This window comes from Notechis scutatus, chromosome 1, assembly GCF_049901735.1.
Source record: "Notechis scutatus isolate UNSWTSFEM ecotype Mainland chromosome 1, rNotScu1.2, whole genome shotgun sequence".
Lineage (NCBI taxonomy): Eukaryota > Metazoa > Chordata > Lepidosauria > Squamata > Elapidae > Notechis > Notechis scutatus.
In genome coordinates, this window is record NC_142009.1 from 243,852,400 (window position 1) to 243,871,789 (window position 19,390).

Here is a 19,390-nt window from a genome sequence, read left to right on the forward strand (position 1 = left end):
GATATATACCTGAGTATATAGGCACACATGGGTGCACACACACACACACGCACACACACACACAAACACAGAGTGCTATATAAATTTCATATAAATATGGCATAAAGATGTATACAGTAAAAGAAGTCATAATTGTTAAGGCATCACAAAACTCTTCATTTTGAATATTTAGGTAACTTTTACCTCTTTAAATTGGAGCCTATAAATATGGTATCATGATTCCCATGATACCATATTTAAAGGCTCAGCTAAAAGGAGCAAAGAAATCTAAAATAATGCGGAGCCACAGCTAGCACTGTTATATTTTTTTGAACCAAATCTTAATCTGTTTCTAGTAGTTTCTGAACTTCAGAAAGCTATGCTTTTGTAGCTGAATTAGAAATGGTATACTTCCATATAGTCTGTTTGTCATAAAATGCGAGCATGTAGTTTTTTTTAAAAAGAAAAACTTCAACAAATGCATTTTCAGCATTCTGTTTCAAATTTAAGTTTTAGAGACCAGATATGGGTCTCCAAGCAGCTGAGATGCCATAAGATCTGTTGTTTGCTACTGGAACACACACACACACACACCATATTTTTGAGCCTGAACTAATTTTTTTCTTTCTATAACACTGATGTTTTTTCTGATAATTGTTCCTCATTTCTGTCTCACTATTATATTACATCCTTTTCTAATGTAGTTTTTGCACACTTTCCCCAATTAAACCCATTTTGACTTTTTCTTGATATCATTTACATCATTTTGTGTTGCAAACCATATTACAAAAATCTGAGGAGTATTTCAGTGCACAAGTAGATTCTCTTTCATACATAAATGTCAGCTAGTATAAACTTAGGCAGACTTCAGACTCGATTAACATATATCAATCCGTAGTTACTAGAAGTTGCAAAGTTGCTGAAATTCCATAAGCATATTTTAAAGAAAGTTGTTTTTGTTTTTGTTTTACTTTTTGGCTTATGTTTAAATGCTGTAGCAATTATTTGTAATTTTACAAATAATTTATTTCTTAAGGGTAATAGATTCAAGGTTGCAAGGCGCAAATATTGATGCTTTTAACTTTTTAACTAAATCTCTGTGGCCTTAGTGAATTAACAATATATCTGTGATATAGTAAATATTATAAACAGAAGCACTTTTTGTCATTTATAATATGCTGAACTTCTTCCTATAGTGGTAAGATGTTTAAGGGTATGGGATATTACATGATGGTTAATTATTTGCAGAAGCTCATTTAACACACATTCTTTTGTAGCAGCCCTTAGGCCGAAACACAAATATTCACTTAGAAATCAAATAGAGAAGTTCAAGGTTTTACTGGCTTTACTTCCAAATCTTTCAAGTGTAGGCTTGCTCAAGACAGACGGAGATAGAAGTTTCATGATTTTCTTGGTCTGCTTGTGATTTATAACTCTGATTAAGAATTGTTTCTTAACAAATGAACACTAAGATAAAATAAATGCCAGGGCAAAGTCTTCTCCTTTTGCTTTAGTAAATGTATCTTGGGATATAATCTCTCCAAATAATTTACAGTTTATATTTCAGCAAATATTTCTGACTGATTGCTCAGAAGTGCAGAAATATGTTCTGGCCATTTGCTTGTATTAGATTCACAAGATTAGACCAAGATGATTGTAAGAACCTGATAAACTAATTCAATGCCTTCAGTATGTTTTTGATAAAGAACGTTTCTAAAGAAATTGAGGCATTGGTTTTCCAATCAAATGATGTTTGTGCTTCTCATATGCTGATTCAGGCTGTCTGGTAACTACAATTGCAGGCTGAAGGGTGGTGGTGTATCTAGCCATAGGTATATCTTACCAAAAGACTAAACTGTCATTCTAGCAAAATTTATTGCAAAAACAAATCTTTCCTGCTGCCAGATGTATAAACAATATTTTCGCCATTGTAACAGCAAAGTCTTTTGGCTCGATACCATTTTAAGAACTAACAAACTAGCCAGTCCCAATTAGTATCTTAGCAACACTATTTTTGAATTTACCAAGTTTTCAAGAGATTTAAAGGTAGTTCCACTATATTGTAGTAGTTTAAATAGGTTACTGGGGCATGGATAACTGAAGATGGGCTATCTCTATTCAGGAAAGATTGTGTTTGTTCTAGAATTCTATGCTTGTGAAAAGTCCTGTGTGTCACTATAGATTTCTTAGATTTTTAGGGGTGGCCTGAATCCAACAGAATCCCTGTCTGCAAATGCATTGCGTCAGAGAGACTGTGATCTCATCCAAAACAGGATAGATTTGTTCTACTTCATGAACGTGGCTGAATTAAGTCTCTACATATAAACTGTCATCTTATATTGATTATATACCATCAAACTGGTATATCTTAGGGACCTCTTCAGGATGATCAAATGATCTGCTTCCAACCCATTCCTTCAGCTCTTCCGATAGTCTACTTATTGCTGCTATAAATTTGGAGAATTGTCATATTGAATGATTAATTCATTTATAAACTTGAGTTGACATATCAGTACTGGTTTTGCTATGTCCTTCCTTAAAATGAAATAAATAACATTCTTCAGTGTGATCTTCTGATTGAAAAAATGTCCAATCTAGCCCATTTCAGTTCACTGAAATCTGATATGTTAATGTGTAATTGATTAATTCCATCTTTCATTGTGTTGAACTTTCCCATGCTTATGATTCTCGTGTTTCACGTTCTCAATATTTCTGCACCTTTAGATTTTCTTGTTCTGCTTGGCAACACTAGCAACAACATATCTGGAAGGCTTTCCAGTGTCAAAAGCACTATTAGTAAAATATACAAAGCTCTTTTTCAGTTGAATATCATCCATCAGAGGCCCACCATCATGAACTATATTGTCAGTAACTGTATATTTTCTATCCACATCATTTTCTTGATAAAATATAAGAAAGATCTACCATTGCCTTTTGTGGTACAACATGAAATTAAGTCTTTGTTCTTGTCACTAACATGATCATCCATCTCCAATCCCTTTCTAGTTAGCTGCCTGCTTGCCTGCTAGACAGCTGAGATGACCTCTTGCTGGGAGAATATGTTCTTGATGTACATGCCAGATGTTCTTCATCCTCCCTAGAACACTCCCCGCCCCACCATGATGAGGCAACATTTTGGGACTGGGAGGGGAATCTCTTACCTGATACTGATCCCCAAATATACATTGATTGAGATAGTTGATTAAACCACTAAAAGTTGGCTGATTAAGGCATAAATGTTTATTCTGCGTGTTAAAAAAATATAGTTGAAGTTTGTCTCTTCTTTCTCACATACACACACACATGCACACAGATGCGCACAGACATAGACATGCAAAATTAATGTCTCATCCATTCCTACTGCACACTTAGGAATTTAAAACTGAATGATATCAATATGTTTGTGCTTTCATATTTGAAATAACAGTGAAACCTGATACTAAAATCCAGTTAGAGTGCTGGTATTAAAGACACTGTATGTGCAAAATTACACATTGAGCTTCTGCAGCAAGACTCCATTTTGGGTCTACTGTTTTTTGTTAGATACCAGATACATTTCCATCTACTTGGTGTTATGATAGAGAGGCTACGGTAATAGTTATTGCTAGCAAATGTTGAAAGCCATGGCACAGTAGTTAAACTTATGCTACTGTTAAAATATTGCATTTGACATTCACAGCAGACTTGTCTTTTATCTGCATGCTGTGGTAAAACTGGTGTCAGTTTTAAAGTAATGGTATTGACGGCTTCATAAATTACTCTGGTGATCCTTAAGAGAAGACAGTGTCACATATAAGTAAGTGTTTTGCTTCTAGGATAATGTATGTCTTCATCTGGCCCAGCAGTCAACATATTGCCCTGTGTTGATGGATATTGTCAGCCTGAAGCTACACTACATTTCACTGCACAATAAACATGGCTGTCAACATCATATAAAGTGAAATCAATTTATCCTGTATGGTCAGTGCATTTTAAATGAAATTAATGTACTGTAGACATGCTGGCAAAAAGGTAGCATATTAGTTATGCATCCTCTGTTCCACAATTTTATCCATAAAAATGAATTGCTTGTACAGAACAATCAAAATAATTGTGTGCTTAAACTACAGTTGATTTTTTAACAACAGTTGGCAGGGTTAGGTTTCTGTGTAGTTGAAAAAAAATAGATTCAAAAGTGATGAAATATAAAATTTGTCCACACTATAAAATCAAAAGTGTTTTGCAGATTTCCACCAGTTTAGTTTTCATCAAGATTTCAAAGTCACTGAGGATTTGTCAGTGATCTAAAATAAAGTTTTTTTAAAATTTTTGTCTTGTCATAATTATAGTATACGGCAGTTACATTTTGTTCCTATGATGCACTTCATTTTTATCATTATTTGCATCACTTTTTTGTGTGTAAATGTACCGTACATTATTTTTAAATGTACAGTATATCAGTCTCTCATCCCAATATTTCAGTCAAGTATCACAAATGTGTTACATTCATTGCTCAAGAGAAGGATAGCAAGTATCCAAGAAACACCAACATTGATTAAATTGATAGTTGAATTTAGTATTCATTCATAATTCTGGAAAAAGCAAATGGGAAGGACCTATGAAACTATCCCTAATCCAGATAACATAATAATAATGTTGGCATCCATCTCCTTTCTTCCTGCTCTGGCATTACAGGAAGTAAAGCAATGAATGGCTCTGCAGCTAAACTACAGCAGTATTATTGTTGGCCAACAGGAGGTGCTACTGTGGCTGAAGCTCGAGTCTACAGAGATGCCCGGGGACGAAGTAGCAGTGAGCCGCACATCAAACGACCAATGAATGCTTTCATGGTTTGGGCAAAGGATGAACGCAGGAAAATTCTTCAAGCTTTTCCTGACATGCACAACTCCAACATCAGCAAAATTCTTGGTAAGTACTAATTCAAATGTACAAAGCATCTCAGTTGGAATCGATCCATTTCTGAGGGGAAAACGGATGCCTTTTCCATACTTAATGCCAAGCAAATATCTGTGGGTTTTAGTATAACTAATTATTGAAGATAACACCACTCAGTTGTATCTCTAAGATTTATGATTTAATATATTTTAATACTTGTACTGCTTTGTCTTGTTTTATAATCTAGCTCAAAGTAGAAAAAAGTGCTTTTTGACACTGGACCTATATTGATCTGTTTAGTTCTGTGAGGAATTCTGAGATATGCCTTATTTTTTTAGGGGAGTATACGGTCCCATCAAAAATACTATAGGTGAATTACCCAAACCAGAGAATTATTCACTAACAAAACGTTGTTACTTTAGTATAGCTCGTCTTCTTAGATGGAACAGAGCAATACACCTGTTTGTCAGCAGCATTATGTTGTACAGAGATAATTAGCAGTAGATTATTGCACCTATATATAAGAAATCATAGGAAATTAGAAATATGAGCTTTCTGCAAGAGGAAATTGTCTAATAATTTTTTACACTGGGAATATATTTAAATGAGCATGAATAAATAGCTTCGGCAGTAATGCAGTGGTGGCCTGCAACTGATTTAACAACTGGTTTGGTGAGCCATGCACGCAGCATTCAAAAACCACCCATTTTAAGCTGAAAAACTTACCTTCTGTGTCAGCACTGGTAAGTAAAACAGCTGAGGTGTGGCAATCCTCTGTGTTGCAAGAATCAGCTGAGCTAAAAACAGGGAAATATAGGACAGGAAAAGGCAGGGGTGGGTGGGCGGAGCCAACTGTTCACCGGAACTACTGGTTCGCTAGAACTGGTGCAAACCAGTAGCAGCCCATCACTGCAGTAATGTGATATTCAAACTGAATGTTAACCATTTTTCCTAGCATCTAAACAATAAGAGAGTTAAATAGAAATGTTTTGAGAATTCAATACCTAAGTATATTTTATTTACATTTTTTAAAACTCCAGGTACCGAATGTTAGGCTTTATCTCACAAAAAAATTAATCTATTGATTTTTTTACAGACTTAAGATTCAAGATTTGTTTGAAGCATTACAATGTCGCTAAGGTTGACTGGGAAGGGAAACAGATATTTTTCCATCAAGTCTTTAAATTAAGATTGTAAATGAAGATTGCAATTTTAACTAATAGACAAACAATTACCATTTGAATTGAATGTATTTGACATTATTACACATTTTAACAAAACTATTTTTTTATAGGCCTTTTTCTTTCTTTAAGAGTTATTCAGAAAACCCTCTAGAAATAAGAGTAACTGTTCTAAAAAAATGTGGTGTTTTTTTCATAGAAGTGCTTATGTTTGTCTACTGTTTTTAGTATGTCATATGAATAGTCTTTCAGTTTTCTATAAAACATGTACTGTTTTAGTTTTGGCAACTATATACGGAGTCCACATTATTTGTGTGCATTCTTTAAAGAAAAAAAAACCTGTTGCAAGTATAGTAAGAGTATTCATTGAAATGTAAACATTCAGTATAAATATTTCAGAGGTGCCAGCAATCATATGTTTTTAAAGAAATGTAATGTGCCAGGAATTACCTTGCCACCACCAGAGAAAGAAGAAAAGAGAGGAGGAAAGAAAATGTGACAATTTACATATAATATTGGTACACATTTTCCAGGACAATAACAAAAAAAGTTGAAAATATTAAAACTGTTGACAGAGTTTTGCTGACTCTGGATAATATTTATACATTTTTTCCATTTGTTGAAGTATAAAAGCTTTTAGTAAAACAATAGCTTTCACCCATGTTGACCACAGCTGTAATCATTTTTAACCAGCTGAAAGTTTTTTCTTTTAAAAGAAATATCTGCTATTTAAGTAATTCTGTATAAGCAACATATCCTATTTCACCCTTTAATGTTAGGTATTCTTTTATTAATGTAGTTTGATTATTTTTTGTCGAAATTAAAACTAGTAATGATATGGCATGTGTACTTTTCATGGAAGTTTTAAGTATTTACACTTAATCTAACCTATAATTTATATAAATATATTACATAATGAGGGGTCACTGAATCAGTCACAAAGAAAGTTAAATCAAAGCCAAGATGATTAGAGGATCATCTCTAAAATGCAATTTGCTTACTCTTAGATTATGACATTTAATACATTTATAAGACTTTTTTTTAACTTTCAGAAATACATATTCAGAAGCTGTGGATTGATTTCAAGATCAACCAAGTAATTAAGTCAGATATTTTTAGTATAGTGAAGGGCTTAGGTATGTTTACTGAGATTTTAAAAAAGTAATAAGTATTTTTTTCCTTATCCTATAAGCCTTCCATTTCAAAAAAAGTTAAATGTCACTTTAGATGTAAAATATATTTGCAATGTAGAACTGAAGAATAATGTTAGTAGAAAAAAGCCTCAGATCCAATATGATGGATGGTATTAGTTATGCAGCCTTTAAAAATTTTCTGATACTATCTCTTAATAGATTAATAATTGAGTAGTAGAAGTAATGGCGGGTTGATCTTTGTCTCAAGGATATACCAAGAATTTCCTGATAGATAGCATGTAGTTATGTTAAATATTATCACATTTAACATAACTATGATGAGTTCTTTATTTCACCCTACACAGAAATTAAATATTTCATTTCAATTTTTGTTGTCTATTTTTTCATGATGCCAGTTTAGTGATTAATTAGATTGTTCTGATAATAAGCCACTTTGGTATGATTGTATGGAGGAATGATCAACAATCCGGATCTCTTTGAATATGTTATGAAGACTGCTTTATACAGGAACAAAAATTCTTAAATACATCATAAAGTTACTTGAAAAGTTTTATTTCCTCTTCACATATTCTGAAATTTAATTATCACAATATGCCATTCAGTCCGTATTTTCATTCTTATCACCTGCCTCATGTTCAGGCTGAAACTCTGAAGGAGAAGGTTTCATCTATTGTGTAAGTGGAGGTTCTGTAGTAGAGATTACCTTCTACACTGAAGGGTAACCCCTATTACAAGAAGTTTCTGCCTCTAATATTTTGCCCTGCTCATAAGGACAATGAGGTTGGAGAGGGAGACAGAGCTAATATCCTTAGTTTTGCTCTTGTGACTTGCATGAAGCATGAGAAAGGTTGGTAACATTTGAGAAGAACATATGACAATTAGTTTGATTTGGCTTGGCTAAGGCATTTAAAAAATTTCTGGATTATGATTGAGTACAAGCTTGGAGAATCTTTGGCCTGATATTGTTGGACCAACTTCAGTAAGACTGATTCATAATGGTTAATGGTCAGAGATTGTTGGAATTATCATATAGCCAGATTCCTACTTTCTTTTTAGAAGTTTATTACCCCCAAAATGAATAGATTCAACAATTCACTGATGTTATATATATATATATATTTTCTATGCAGGTTCCCGCTGGAAATCCATGTCAAACCAAGAGAAACAACCTTATTATGAAGAGCAAGCACGATTAAGTAAAATCCACCTAGAAAAATACCCTAATTACAAATATAAACCCAGACCAAAACGCACTTGCATTGTTGATGGCAAAAAACTGCGCATTGGAGAATATAAACAACTAATGAGGTCTCGACGACAGGAGATGAGGCAATTTTTTACCGTAGGGTAGGTATTTGAGTAGGTTTTCCCCCCTTTTTTTCCAGCAAAATAATCAAAATGTGTGAATTTCATCTCTTCCCAACAGTTGTCCCATTCCTACTTAGGGTTGAGATTTAACCTTAAATTAAGATTAGCCCATGATTAACCATTTCCACACACATACACACACACAAACGCACCCAACTCCGTTGTAGTGACATTAACAATTGATGATAATCTGATCCACAATGAATTAGCTGGGATTCATTAGTATTACATTGCTTTTAAATTGATACCAATGTAAAATTTACTTCCTCATTACTGTTACGATATGGATGGGAATTAATTCATTTACTTCATGATTAATACAATTTTATCTAATTGAAAGTTCCTGAAATCTTCACCCATCAAATTTTATGATGCAGATCATCAAATCAAAAATATATAAAATCTATACATTTCAAAACCATTCACATAAATTGCAATTGTTTACAAAAATGTTCATTGAGAAAACTGCATAATGGAACAAGAAAAAGAAATTTGCACCTAATGAATATCAATCTTTAAAAGAGAATTCAAAATATTAAAACAGATATAGGAATGGACCGAATTTGTATATTACTATCTGTATTTTAAGCAACAGTAATGCTGCTTAACCAATGTTCCTTAGAAAAAAATACCAAACAATATGCTTTAATTAAAATAACCAGAATTAAATCCTGACGGGTTAACTTTTTTCTTCTCACTTGAGAGTTCTTCCACTGGTATATATCCAATTTAAAAAAGAAAAAGTCCACTGTAAATACTGCTTGCTATGGAAACTTATTCTTCTTCCTGTTATTGCTAGTGAACTTCTGTCTTTTCATTGATTCTTTATTTATTATTCTAACAATAAATTCTGGAGCAAATTTTCAGACTCTAATATTGAATGGAAATCTCATATCAGATATCTAGGAAACTAGATCATTGATTTTGACTGCTTATGGCTTAACACGCTGGAGGTTAAATTTTTATTTTTTTATGTAACTCAAATTTAGATTAAAAATTGGAAATATGATTTAAGATTAGAATATAATCCTCATTTAAGACAATAAGGCAATCTGAGAGGGACAGAAGACTGGCTTTGCAGCAAGAGATACTCAAATATGTCAGTTACATATTCAGTTAAGAACATCATATCACTATATAGCAATTAAAGCCCAATAAAATTATGTTGAGGAGTTGGAGAAGATATGTCCTCATGGTCTAGGTCTAGGTCTAGGACCCTGTTTTATTTAGATTATGGATATTGTGGACACTAGCATTCATAATCAAATGAATGTGGGTACAGTTCCCTTCAGATTTCAAACCAAACCAAAACCAAGAAAAGACATCATAAATACTTATAGAAGAGAATCTTTGTAACTCAGGGTTGAATTGTGGGGTCCTTGGTGCTCTCTGAGCTTGATTGGTTGCTTGCAGATGTTTTGTTACCAAACTAGATGACATCATCAGTGCACTGATAAATAAGTCTGTGTTGATTAAATTGTTCAATGTGTTTTAAAAATAAAGAGTTAAGAGGATACTGCTGCATCCTTTCTTAAATTGGTAGGGAGCACTTTTCAAACATACCTTTGTTTCCTTGTAGGCAACAGCCTCAGATTCCAATTGCCACAGGAACAGGAGTGGTCTATCCTGGTGCTATTACTATGGCAACAACTACGCCATCGCCTCAGATGACATCTGATTGCTCCAGCACTTCTGCTAGTCCTGAGCCCAGCATCCCTGTCATTCAGAGCACTTACAGCATGAAGACGGACAGTGGGAGCCTGGCTGGAAATGAAATGATAAATGGGGAAGATGAAATGGAAATGTACGAGGACTTTGAGGAGGACCCCAAATCAGACTATAGTAGTGAAAACGAAGCCCACGAGGCTGTCGCTGCCAACTGAGGATGTTTGCTGAATTACTCTGACTTTGTTTTGTTTTCTTTTCTTTTGAACAAAAAGTTCTTAAAATGAGCCTGCATGCATGTATGGCTCCTACAGTTACATCTGCAGAATGGTCTTAAATGTTTCTTATCGTGTGACACAGATTGTTCCCTAATTTTCATGAACTTTTTTAAACAATTTAGGTGAAGACATTAAGTATCAGACATTGGGACTTGAAAACTGATATGAATCAATTGTTCTCTTACAAGTCTTATCTCTCTTTCTTTCTCTCTCTCTCTCTCTCTCTTTTTGGTCTATTCTTTCCCCTTCCTGGATGCTGATAAAAAGGTTTAAGTTACTGTTTTAATGGGGGTTTTACATTCTCACTCAGGTATGCTGTGCCAGCCTACAGATTGTGAATGTGTTTTTATTCTGAATTATTTTGAAAAACAAAACAAAAAACCTACAAATTTCCTATCATGAAACAGGAGAAGTCCTAAGCATGTACATCTATCTGTATTAGCTCATCCTTTTTAAAATAAGGTCTCTAAATTCCTTTTTATTTCCTGAGATATAGCTGACCTTCTGATGTGCCAAACTTTCCTAACTTCTGAATCTTAATATTTAAAAAAAAGTCTTAAGGGAGACACTGTAAAGTCTTAGACAATCCTTTGGCATTTTAAAAATACTGATATATCTTAAAAGAAAATCCTACTTTTTCCAGAAAATTGTAAACTACTCAGGAATCTGGAGACAGGATATTGCTTAAAAAGTGAATATGATTGCTACAATGCACTTGTTCCATTGCTTCTGCCTCTTGATGTACCATCAGTGTGAAACTTGAGTAAGCACAACAGAGTGATCACCAGCTAAGACAGGCCTGTCTTAGCAACATAAGTCCACCTTCAAGTCATTCTCTGTCCCTTTGCTTTGAATTCTTATATTCAGTCTTAATTACATTTGGTCTTAATGTATTCATTCCAGAATGTCAGGGGGCCATGTAGTAAAAAAATATTTTCAAATGTACTGTTGTAACGGCATTATCATTTGTTTGCCTTTTATTTCTTTTAAAGAGCCCTTCCCCCTTAAAGTGTGTGGTATCTTAAAAATAATGAGGCACTTAATATTGGAAAGGAATAACTCTCTATTTCTCTCTCTCTGTCTCTCTCTCTCTCTCACACACACACACACATGAGGAAATGTGTTTCTACATGTCAGAAACACTTGGAAAAATGCTATTATTAGTAGAACAGTATCATATACAGGAGAGCATACAATATCTACCTACTCTGCTGTTTCTTTTTAGGATAATTTGTGAGGCTTCCCTACTGTACTTCTGTTTTCTAATCTTGAGTTATTGTATGTTGTCAGACAACACTTCATATATTCCCCACCTAGTATGCCCAGTGCTAGGCATAATGAAAGTTGTAGCCTAACACAGTATCTGGTGCAAGGCTTAAAACTATTTCTGTTAAGTTTATGTATTAGATTATCTTAACCTTTGTCTAGTACATAGCCTAGAAATCCAACATAGTCTTTCTCTTCTCAGAGAGTAAAGTGCTGCCGCTATTTAGAAATCTTCCTGTTATAATAATCATCCTTCGATGATATTATAGAAATTTTAAATCTTGCAGATAATCTGTGTTGAATATTAATTCTAAAGAACCGAAAAGGATGCAAAGATCATCCTTCTACTTATAATTTCACTTTACTCATTTAGATGTATATGCTCAGCAGTATTTGAAAATTTTCAAAACTTTGTTATCTGCCATATAAGAAAAACAAAATGAAAGAACGTAAAGCTATACCCCAAGGTCAGTATTTGTGAATTATGCCGGGTCCTTTAGATCAAAACTGCTGTAGAAATTTAAATTCTTATTTATTTCAGTGCTAATATATAGTTTTATTATACATTATATTGATTTCTAAGGAGCCAAGGGCAAGGTAAAATAAAGCATTCCCAAATTAAACATCCAGCCATTTGTGGATGTCAGTATTTAACACTGAAATTTGAAATTGATCCATTTAATGTATTTCAAAGTACAAAACCTGGTTAGTGACTTATAAACTCTTTAAGAGTTTTCACCAACTCCTAAGGTAGAAGGCATGAATATTCTTTGATTTGAAGAGAAAATAATACAAATGCTTTCTTCTTTATATCTGACTATCAATAGTTACAACTATTTCTAACTGCTATGTATACCAGAAAGATTGCAGTTTTATATGCCTTCTAAGTAGAACCAGTTTCACACAGACATTTTATGGTATGGCGGGTAAATTTTTCCATGCCATTCAGATTGTCAGTGTGAATGTTTAATGGTGATTAAGAAAATATATCAGGTATTAATCCAAATGGAGCAGCTGCCTCTCCATTGCCTTTCCATGTAGTACGTTTCATCCAAACCATTTAATTATATGAGGGTGAATTGTGTCAAGAGGGCTGCCTTCTACAGACATGCCATTCTTAAGACTGGAGGAATATTCTTATTAGCTTGCTCAGGGGATAAGAGTGCCAGGTTTTTCAATAGCATTTTAGCACTTTGTAGGATGGCAAAGATGATAAACCACCAAGTAATAAATTTATGAAATATGACCTAGGTTCTTCTACACTTAAACGATTGCAATCATATCTTTGTGCCTAGAGCTTCCATTACCCAGAATGGCAGATGAGGCTCCCTCTGTTTCTGTTTGCAATGGGAAGTTTACATAGAGACTTGGTCTTTTGATTGAGACCACTGTATCTTTTTGCCTAGTTCTTTTCAGAGGGTTTTAGACTGGTGTTTTCATTAGCAACATTAACAGAGTTCGAGCCAGATTATTGTCATGCTATCACAAATCTTGTAGTTTTAGCAGAAAAAGAAAAAATACGACCTATAAGTTTCCAGTAATTATTTCTAGAAGTGAAGGCAGTTCTGCAACTTTACAATAGGAGAGTTTAATCCATGCAGCAAGCCAACTGACCATTTGTGTGTGTGCACGTGTGTGGGTATATGTGTGGTTGCATACATGCACAGTCATTTGGCAGCCATTCTACAGTCTACAATAGAATCATTTATCTTTTCTATTTATTTGAATGAATGCTTCTCTCATATCCCACAGTTATGACAGTGAAACTGGTCTAGCCAAGATGTAAAGGCACTTGTTATCATTAGCTGGTGAGAGAATCCTCTTTATCTAGTTAAAGTACTGAAATAAAATCCTTTGTTGTCTCTGAGATTGCTTAGGAATTTGAACTGATCTAATAGATGTAGCATGGATGGGAGATAACCCATTATTTCCTAAAGAATGACTATTTATTAATTTCCTACAAGTTTCTCCTGTTATAAATCTCTCTCCATTCTACATGTCTGGGGTTGTGTTTTTTTTTCTTCCATAGCTAGAATGCTGTATTGCTAGCATTGTATGTTTTGTAATTATTTTTGCACAAGGGCAAACATTTAGTTTCCTGAGTTATTTTCTTTTTATAATTCTATGACCATGCCAAAATAATATTCTGCAGGCTGGCAGAGAACAAAGGACTGTTCTTTAGGACTGAAACTTGATTTTACTCATACGACAAAAACACACACTCACAGATGTTGTTTCGTAAGTGTAATAAGCACTGGATATAAATGGTATTTTTTATCACTTCTAACTAATGTGAAACTGTTGTACAAAAAAAAAAAAACCGACATGAACAAAAGTCATCTGTTTAGACTCGTGTGGGCCTGCCTCACAGTTGCCGGATTTGAGTCATTTTTTTTATGTCTTGTTATTTCATTTATTTATGCAAGATTCTTATATGTATGAATACTTTGTTTGAGCTCCAGTCCTCCATCTGTGTTGATGATTTGTAACTTAAATCTGTGTTCTTGACGTTGATTGGCTCTTCACGAATTAGCAGGTGGTAGAGTATGACTTATTGGACAGGTTTTGAATTTAAAATCTGTAGAATCAGTTTATGATATTTATTAGCCTATACTGGCTCTAAAGTATCAATAGAAATTAAGGAAGGACAATCGTTGGGAACCAAAAATATTTTTTTTCTTTTTTAAAATTCATCATTGGAGCTCAAAACAAGGTTCTTTAGTAGTCACCATCTCATTTAAGATTTTTTAAAAAATTGTAAATATAACATAGGAGATAGAATTTTATTTTTTGTTCATGGATACTTAGCTATATATAAGTTATGTATTTACTTTTGTTCTGTATCAGTGTACATTGGTCCATATTAAATGCTGACAAATCACTGTACCTCATGTAGATTTTATGCCTGCAGTGTGGCAGCAGTATTGTGGACCTATAGCTAAACTGGCGAGTTGGCTCCCTTGTGCCCCCTTCAATCTGAATCCCATATAATAAACACAAAATACTTCAAACATTGCAACCTGCTTATAAAATAACAACCTTATATTTACTCTGTAGTAGTGGCATTATAGTTTGGGAGAACAGTAAAACATTTGTTCAAGAATTATAACATAGCCAGTTGATTCTTAGTATTTCTTCATTAGCAAATAAGTGCATAGGACATGAAGTACAAATTACACCTTTTGGGCATTCTAGCAGTCTGTGATTCTAGTTCAGGTGACAAAAGTGATGATTTCTTACATCCTTATTTAGCTCTAGAGAACAAGGCAAACTTAGGTCTCATTTATTTCAATTAAACTGAAGTATCTTGATCAGCTATATGTTCTCACAATTCTTTGACATCTTTGTCAAGATAGTCTGAATAGGAACTGATCGGATTAAGTATTGAACTCCCCCTCAGGTCTATCCTCCAATTTAATTGAGGCTATATTTAAACGAACTTTAAAAACGGATTGTAAAAGAGACAGTTTTCTTGTAATTTGCTTCAAGCAAACCTGATGGACGTTCTTGGTTCTTTTTTTGAAAGCAACCAATGTGACTTAGAAAAGTTGTCAATAGGAAGGCAAATAAATAAGAAAACAAATAAATAATCAAGTGTGTTTGAGGAGTTAGCCATTAATCCAGCCTTTTAAAATAAGTAGTACCAGTTGTTAATATAACATAGATTTTTTTAAAAAAAAATCTGTGTTTGGTGTGAAACAGTATTGGCTTGTCAAAATAGAACTGTAGCATTTATAATTCTTCATTAAAATATAAAAGGGCAGTAATAATTTTATATTGTCTCAAGATAATGCTTATTTAAAATGAATGTGATGCCATGCACTTAGATTCTTAGAGTAACTGTACTTTGCAAACACAAAATTTAATATTTAACTTTCAACAAAATAACTTCTGACATCTTTAGTTGACAATTGAAGAGTGTTGTTTAGAAGATATAATAAAAGCATTCAACTTAACATGAATTTAAAGAACTGAAACACATTATCACAGGGTTTATAAAAGGACAGAAAGCATCTGCAATGTCTATTTCTTAGAATACACAGTATGAGATGCAGACTTATATGAAGGCATTTAATCCACCATCCAAACAATGTAGGCAGCAGATTTCTGGAGAAAACTTTAGGCAATGCTGTTGGCATTTTTAAAAACTGAAAGTTTAGGCTTGGGAGTTGAAACATGTACATTATGGCTCTGCATGCTTTAACACTAAGGAATTGTTTGCACTCCTGTAAGCCTGGCCTTCTCTGTTCATGAAAGCAGCTCTTCGTTGTTGTTAATACTTCCATTTCACCCTGAAAAAAAAAGATGCTGCTACTTTAAACAGACCATGTATTAAAGTTAATGCAACTCATACAGCAGTGGATTTTTTTTTGCAGGCTTACATGGAAGGTTGGAAAAAAATGAGTTCTGAGGTGCTGTATTTGGCAAAGTCCAGGGACTTTTTCAGAGTCATTTTCCAAGTCTCCATAGGCAGGACTAGTGTACATGCAGTGCATTTGCTTTGCCATTCAGTAGCAACCACTCTCTTCTGTTATATAAATGTATGATGGTATGCCAATACATCCTTTGAGGGAAGCCCTGGATCACTTGCTGATCCCCCATAGTCATCAAGAGGCAGTATAAGAAGGAAGAGTGAGATTTATGATGGGACAAAACTTATACTCTGGTGTTCACTCTGTATGAATGAGTGTGATTGTTACTTACAATAAATACAAAACCAGTTTTACAAGGATAGCAAAAAAAAGATTGGGAAAAAAAGATTGTTTGAATAATTGTGTAAATGAAATAAATGATTTTGTAAATGCAAGCATCCCTTGATACATTGTTAAAGTCTGCTCTGATTGTAGCTTCTGCTGCTTTTCATCTTATTGACTGTTAATTTCTACTTTGCTACAAATATTTTCCCAATAAAAAATGACAATGATCCAGTAGAGAAAAACAAAATTCAAGACGAAGCCCTATTTTAGAGTAGGTAGATGAAATATCAGCAGTATGAATTTTCAGCAGCATATATATTGAAACAACAAAGCCATTCAATTCAAGTCCAAAACATGTTTTAAACTGAAGCTTCAGCAGAACCTTATATATAACAGTATGTATATCTGGAAAGGATTGTCAGTGCCAACAACTGTTCAAAAAATACAGCCGGTAGAATGTATTAGAGTATTTCATACTTTCAATTTTAAAAAAAAAATCTCTCAGAACTTCTCAATGTTGCATGCATGTTTAAAGACTGAAGTTGGCACTTAAGCATGATCTTTAAAAAAAACTAACATGTGACCTCAATTGATGTTTTTAAAAACATAAAAGCACTTACGTCCTCTTGTTTCTCAAAATCATTTTACTTTGCTTTCTTTTTTCTGTTCTCCGCTATTACCTTTTACTACTTTGTTCTCTGAATGGTTGATATATTGTGAATGGTTGATGTATTGTGATCCCATATTAGAAAGGAAAAAAATATACAGATCTTTTTTTTAAACAGCTAGATTTCTTTGTCATTGGATTTTATACCCCCCCTTTTTTAATAACATCCCAAATTAATTTTTGGAAGCTGATGAAAAGTATTTAGAGGAGCTCACTGGTGTAAAGAGAAGAGTGGCTTTAGCATGATTGTAAGAAAACTCTATCCCATTGGTGTTTATAATAATATGAAAGCTCTAAAGAAGTTCAGTGATCCGCTTGCTTTATAACTTCTGCTTTCTTAGAAAACCCCAAGTGAGGTCCTTGATGCTCTCAAAAGTTTGGGGAATGTGCAAACTATTTAATTGTTTGTATACTGCACATTGCAGTACTGCTAGTCCACATTCTCCGTTTGTCTTCCTGTCATTTGTGTTTTGCTTTCTCAAAAGCACAGGTCTCCCCCTCTCCTCCTGTAGCAAATGTTAGAATGTTTAAATATTTCTATCCATTATTGTATTTGCCATGTACAAATGTTTTATTACCCTAAGATGAGCTTATAAGCTGTTACTTACTGTAACCCATTTTCTTTCCTGACATTGTGATGTATATTGTGAAATTGTATTCTATGTTAATTTAATCAGCACAATTCACTGACATGCTGGACTGACAATGCTAGCTGCTGTTTCAAAGTGTAAAGTTTTGTGTAGAGCTGTTGGGGAGACCTCAGAAGTTTCCTATATCAAGGTACTATGCTTTGGTTCTCTTGGGGGTGGTTCTTTCAAACTCTTCTTACACCCCGTAAGTCCATTTTTAAACTGGTAGATTTTCTTGTACAAATTCTTTACAAAGTGCAGGTACCTACCTGAGCCCAGGGCTGGTAATGATTTGGGCATGTAAAGGAAAAAAAACCCTAGTGTCTATTGCTGCTTTGAATATGTTTTAAAAGTCTGAAAATGTAAATAGTTTATCAAAAAAGGAAAAAAAATCTTGTACAGTCCAGTGTAAAATTTTTAAATGAACTAAAAAGGTTGCCATCGCATCTCTCACACACTCTCCTCTTGAAGCAGTTTGAAAAGACAACCAGGCTTGCTAAGGATTTTGATTTTTTTTTTTAAATAAAAATATCTATACTCTTAATTTAAGAGGGAAAAATCATTCTTAGCTTTGCTTCATAGCATAAACAGACTTATTGGATTTTGTTGTGCAGTATTGACGTGAGGTAAATTAAATATTAAATAATTTTTCAGTGGTACTTTAAAAAGTTTTCTCTCCTCTGCCTCAGAAATGAATATAAAAGACAAAATGGAAAGACGCTTTCTTTATATCATATATTCTGGTGTACGCTGGCACCTTACTTACATCTTTGTAAGGATATTTGTTTCTTCCTCTTCGTTCTCTTCCTCATCTTGCTCTTGCTCTTCTTTTCCCCCTTCTTCCTCTCCTTTCTATTCCCCTTTTTGCACAAGGTGCTTTCCTGATATATTTAACATGTCATCATTGGGTGATGCCATATACGCCATGATAAGGGGGTCTAAACCCTCAGGGGAGTGTCTATACGACTGCCTATTTATGCTCATTTACCTCAAGACTGTCCTCTCTGCCCTTAATCTATTCACCATCACTCCATATTTTCTACTGCTGTTGACACTTACAGATTAAAGATAAATTTTGTTTTATGATCTGTGTGTGGCTTTTTGTGTGTAGCCTATTCTTTCCTTTTGGCAGGTGGCATCCCAAGAAGAAAGATCTGCAGTTGGCCCATGCCTTCTGCTCAAGCTCGTGTCCCTCTCTTCCTCTTTCTGTCCACTTATTGAGCATGCCTTCCGGTCACATAAGTGGCTTGGATTTTCTGGCTTTGGTTTGGGGTCAGTTGGCATTCCTTGCTTTGATAACCCCAAGCCTCTTTATTTATTAGAGGAGTGATGTATTAGCAGGGAATTACTACAAGGCAAGATTTTCTGTAATACCAATGGAAAAGAATAAAAGTGGCCACTTAACCACTCATCTTTATATTAATTTCTGTTCTAAAATAATTAGATAATCCAACAGAGCTTGTCAGTTAGGTAATACTATATCACTTTTGGTCAAAAGACTATTCCCCCCCCCTTTTTTAAAAAAAAGTTTAATTTTTGAAAGAGCTGTTCTGACTTCCTTCACCAGGGAACATAAAGCTATAGTTTTAGAAAAATAGATCATTTGTATGAACTATTTTATGAAGTTCAGG

At 33.9% G+C, this 19,390-nt stretch overlaps 1 protein-coding gene across 11 annotated transcripts in view; it reads left to right on the plus strand.

Annotated features, from left to right (window-relative positions):
- The window catches only part of SOX6 (SRY-box transcription factor 6), a 487,451-nt gene extending 468,609 nt beyond the window's left edge, over positions 1-18,842 (plus strand). For 8 of the 11 annotated variants that reach the window (XM_087950911.1, XM_087950909.1, XM_087950910.1 and 5 more), the window contains 3 exons: positions 4,654-4,887; positions 8,320-8,536; positions 10,137-18,842. In XM_087950911.1, coding sequence (XP_087807037.1) covers positions 4,654-4,887; positions 8,320-8,536; positions 10,137-10,440 — 755 coding nt within the window. In that variant the 3' untranslated portion in view covers positions 10,441-18,842. The remainder of the gene's footprint in view (positions 1-4,653; positions 4,888-8,319; positions 8,537-10,136) is intronic. The other 3 variants (XM_087950913.1, XM_087950904.1, XM_087950908.1) reach the window with 1 other exon arrangement.
- The last annotated feature ends 548 nt before the right edge of the window (positions 18,843-19,390 follow it).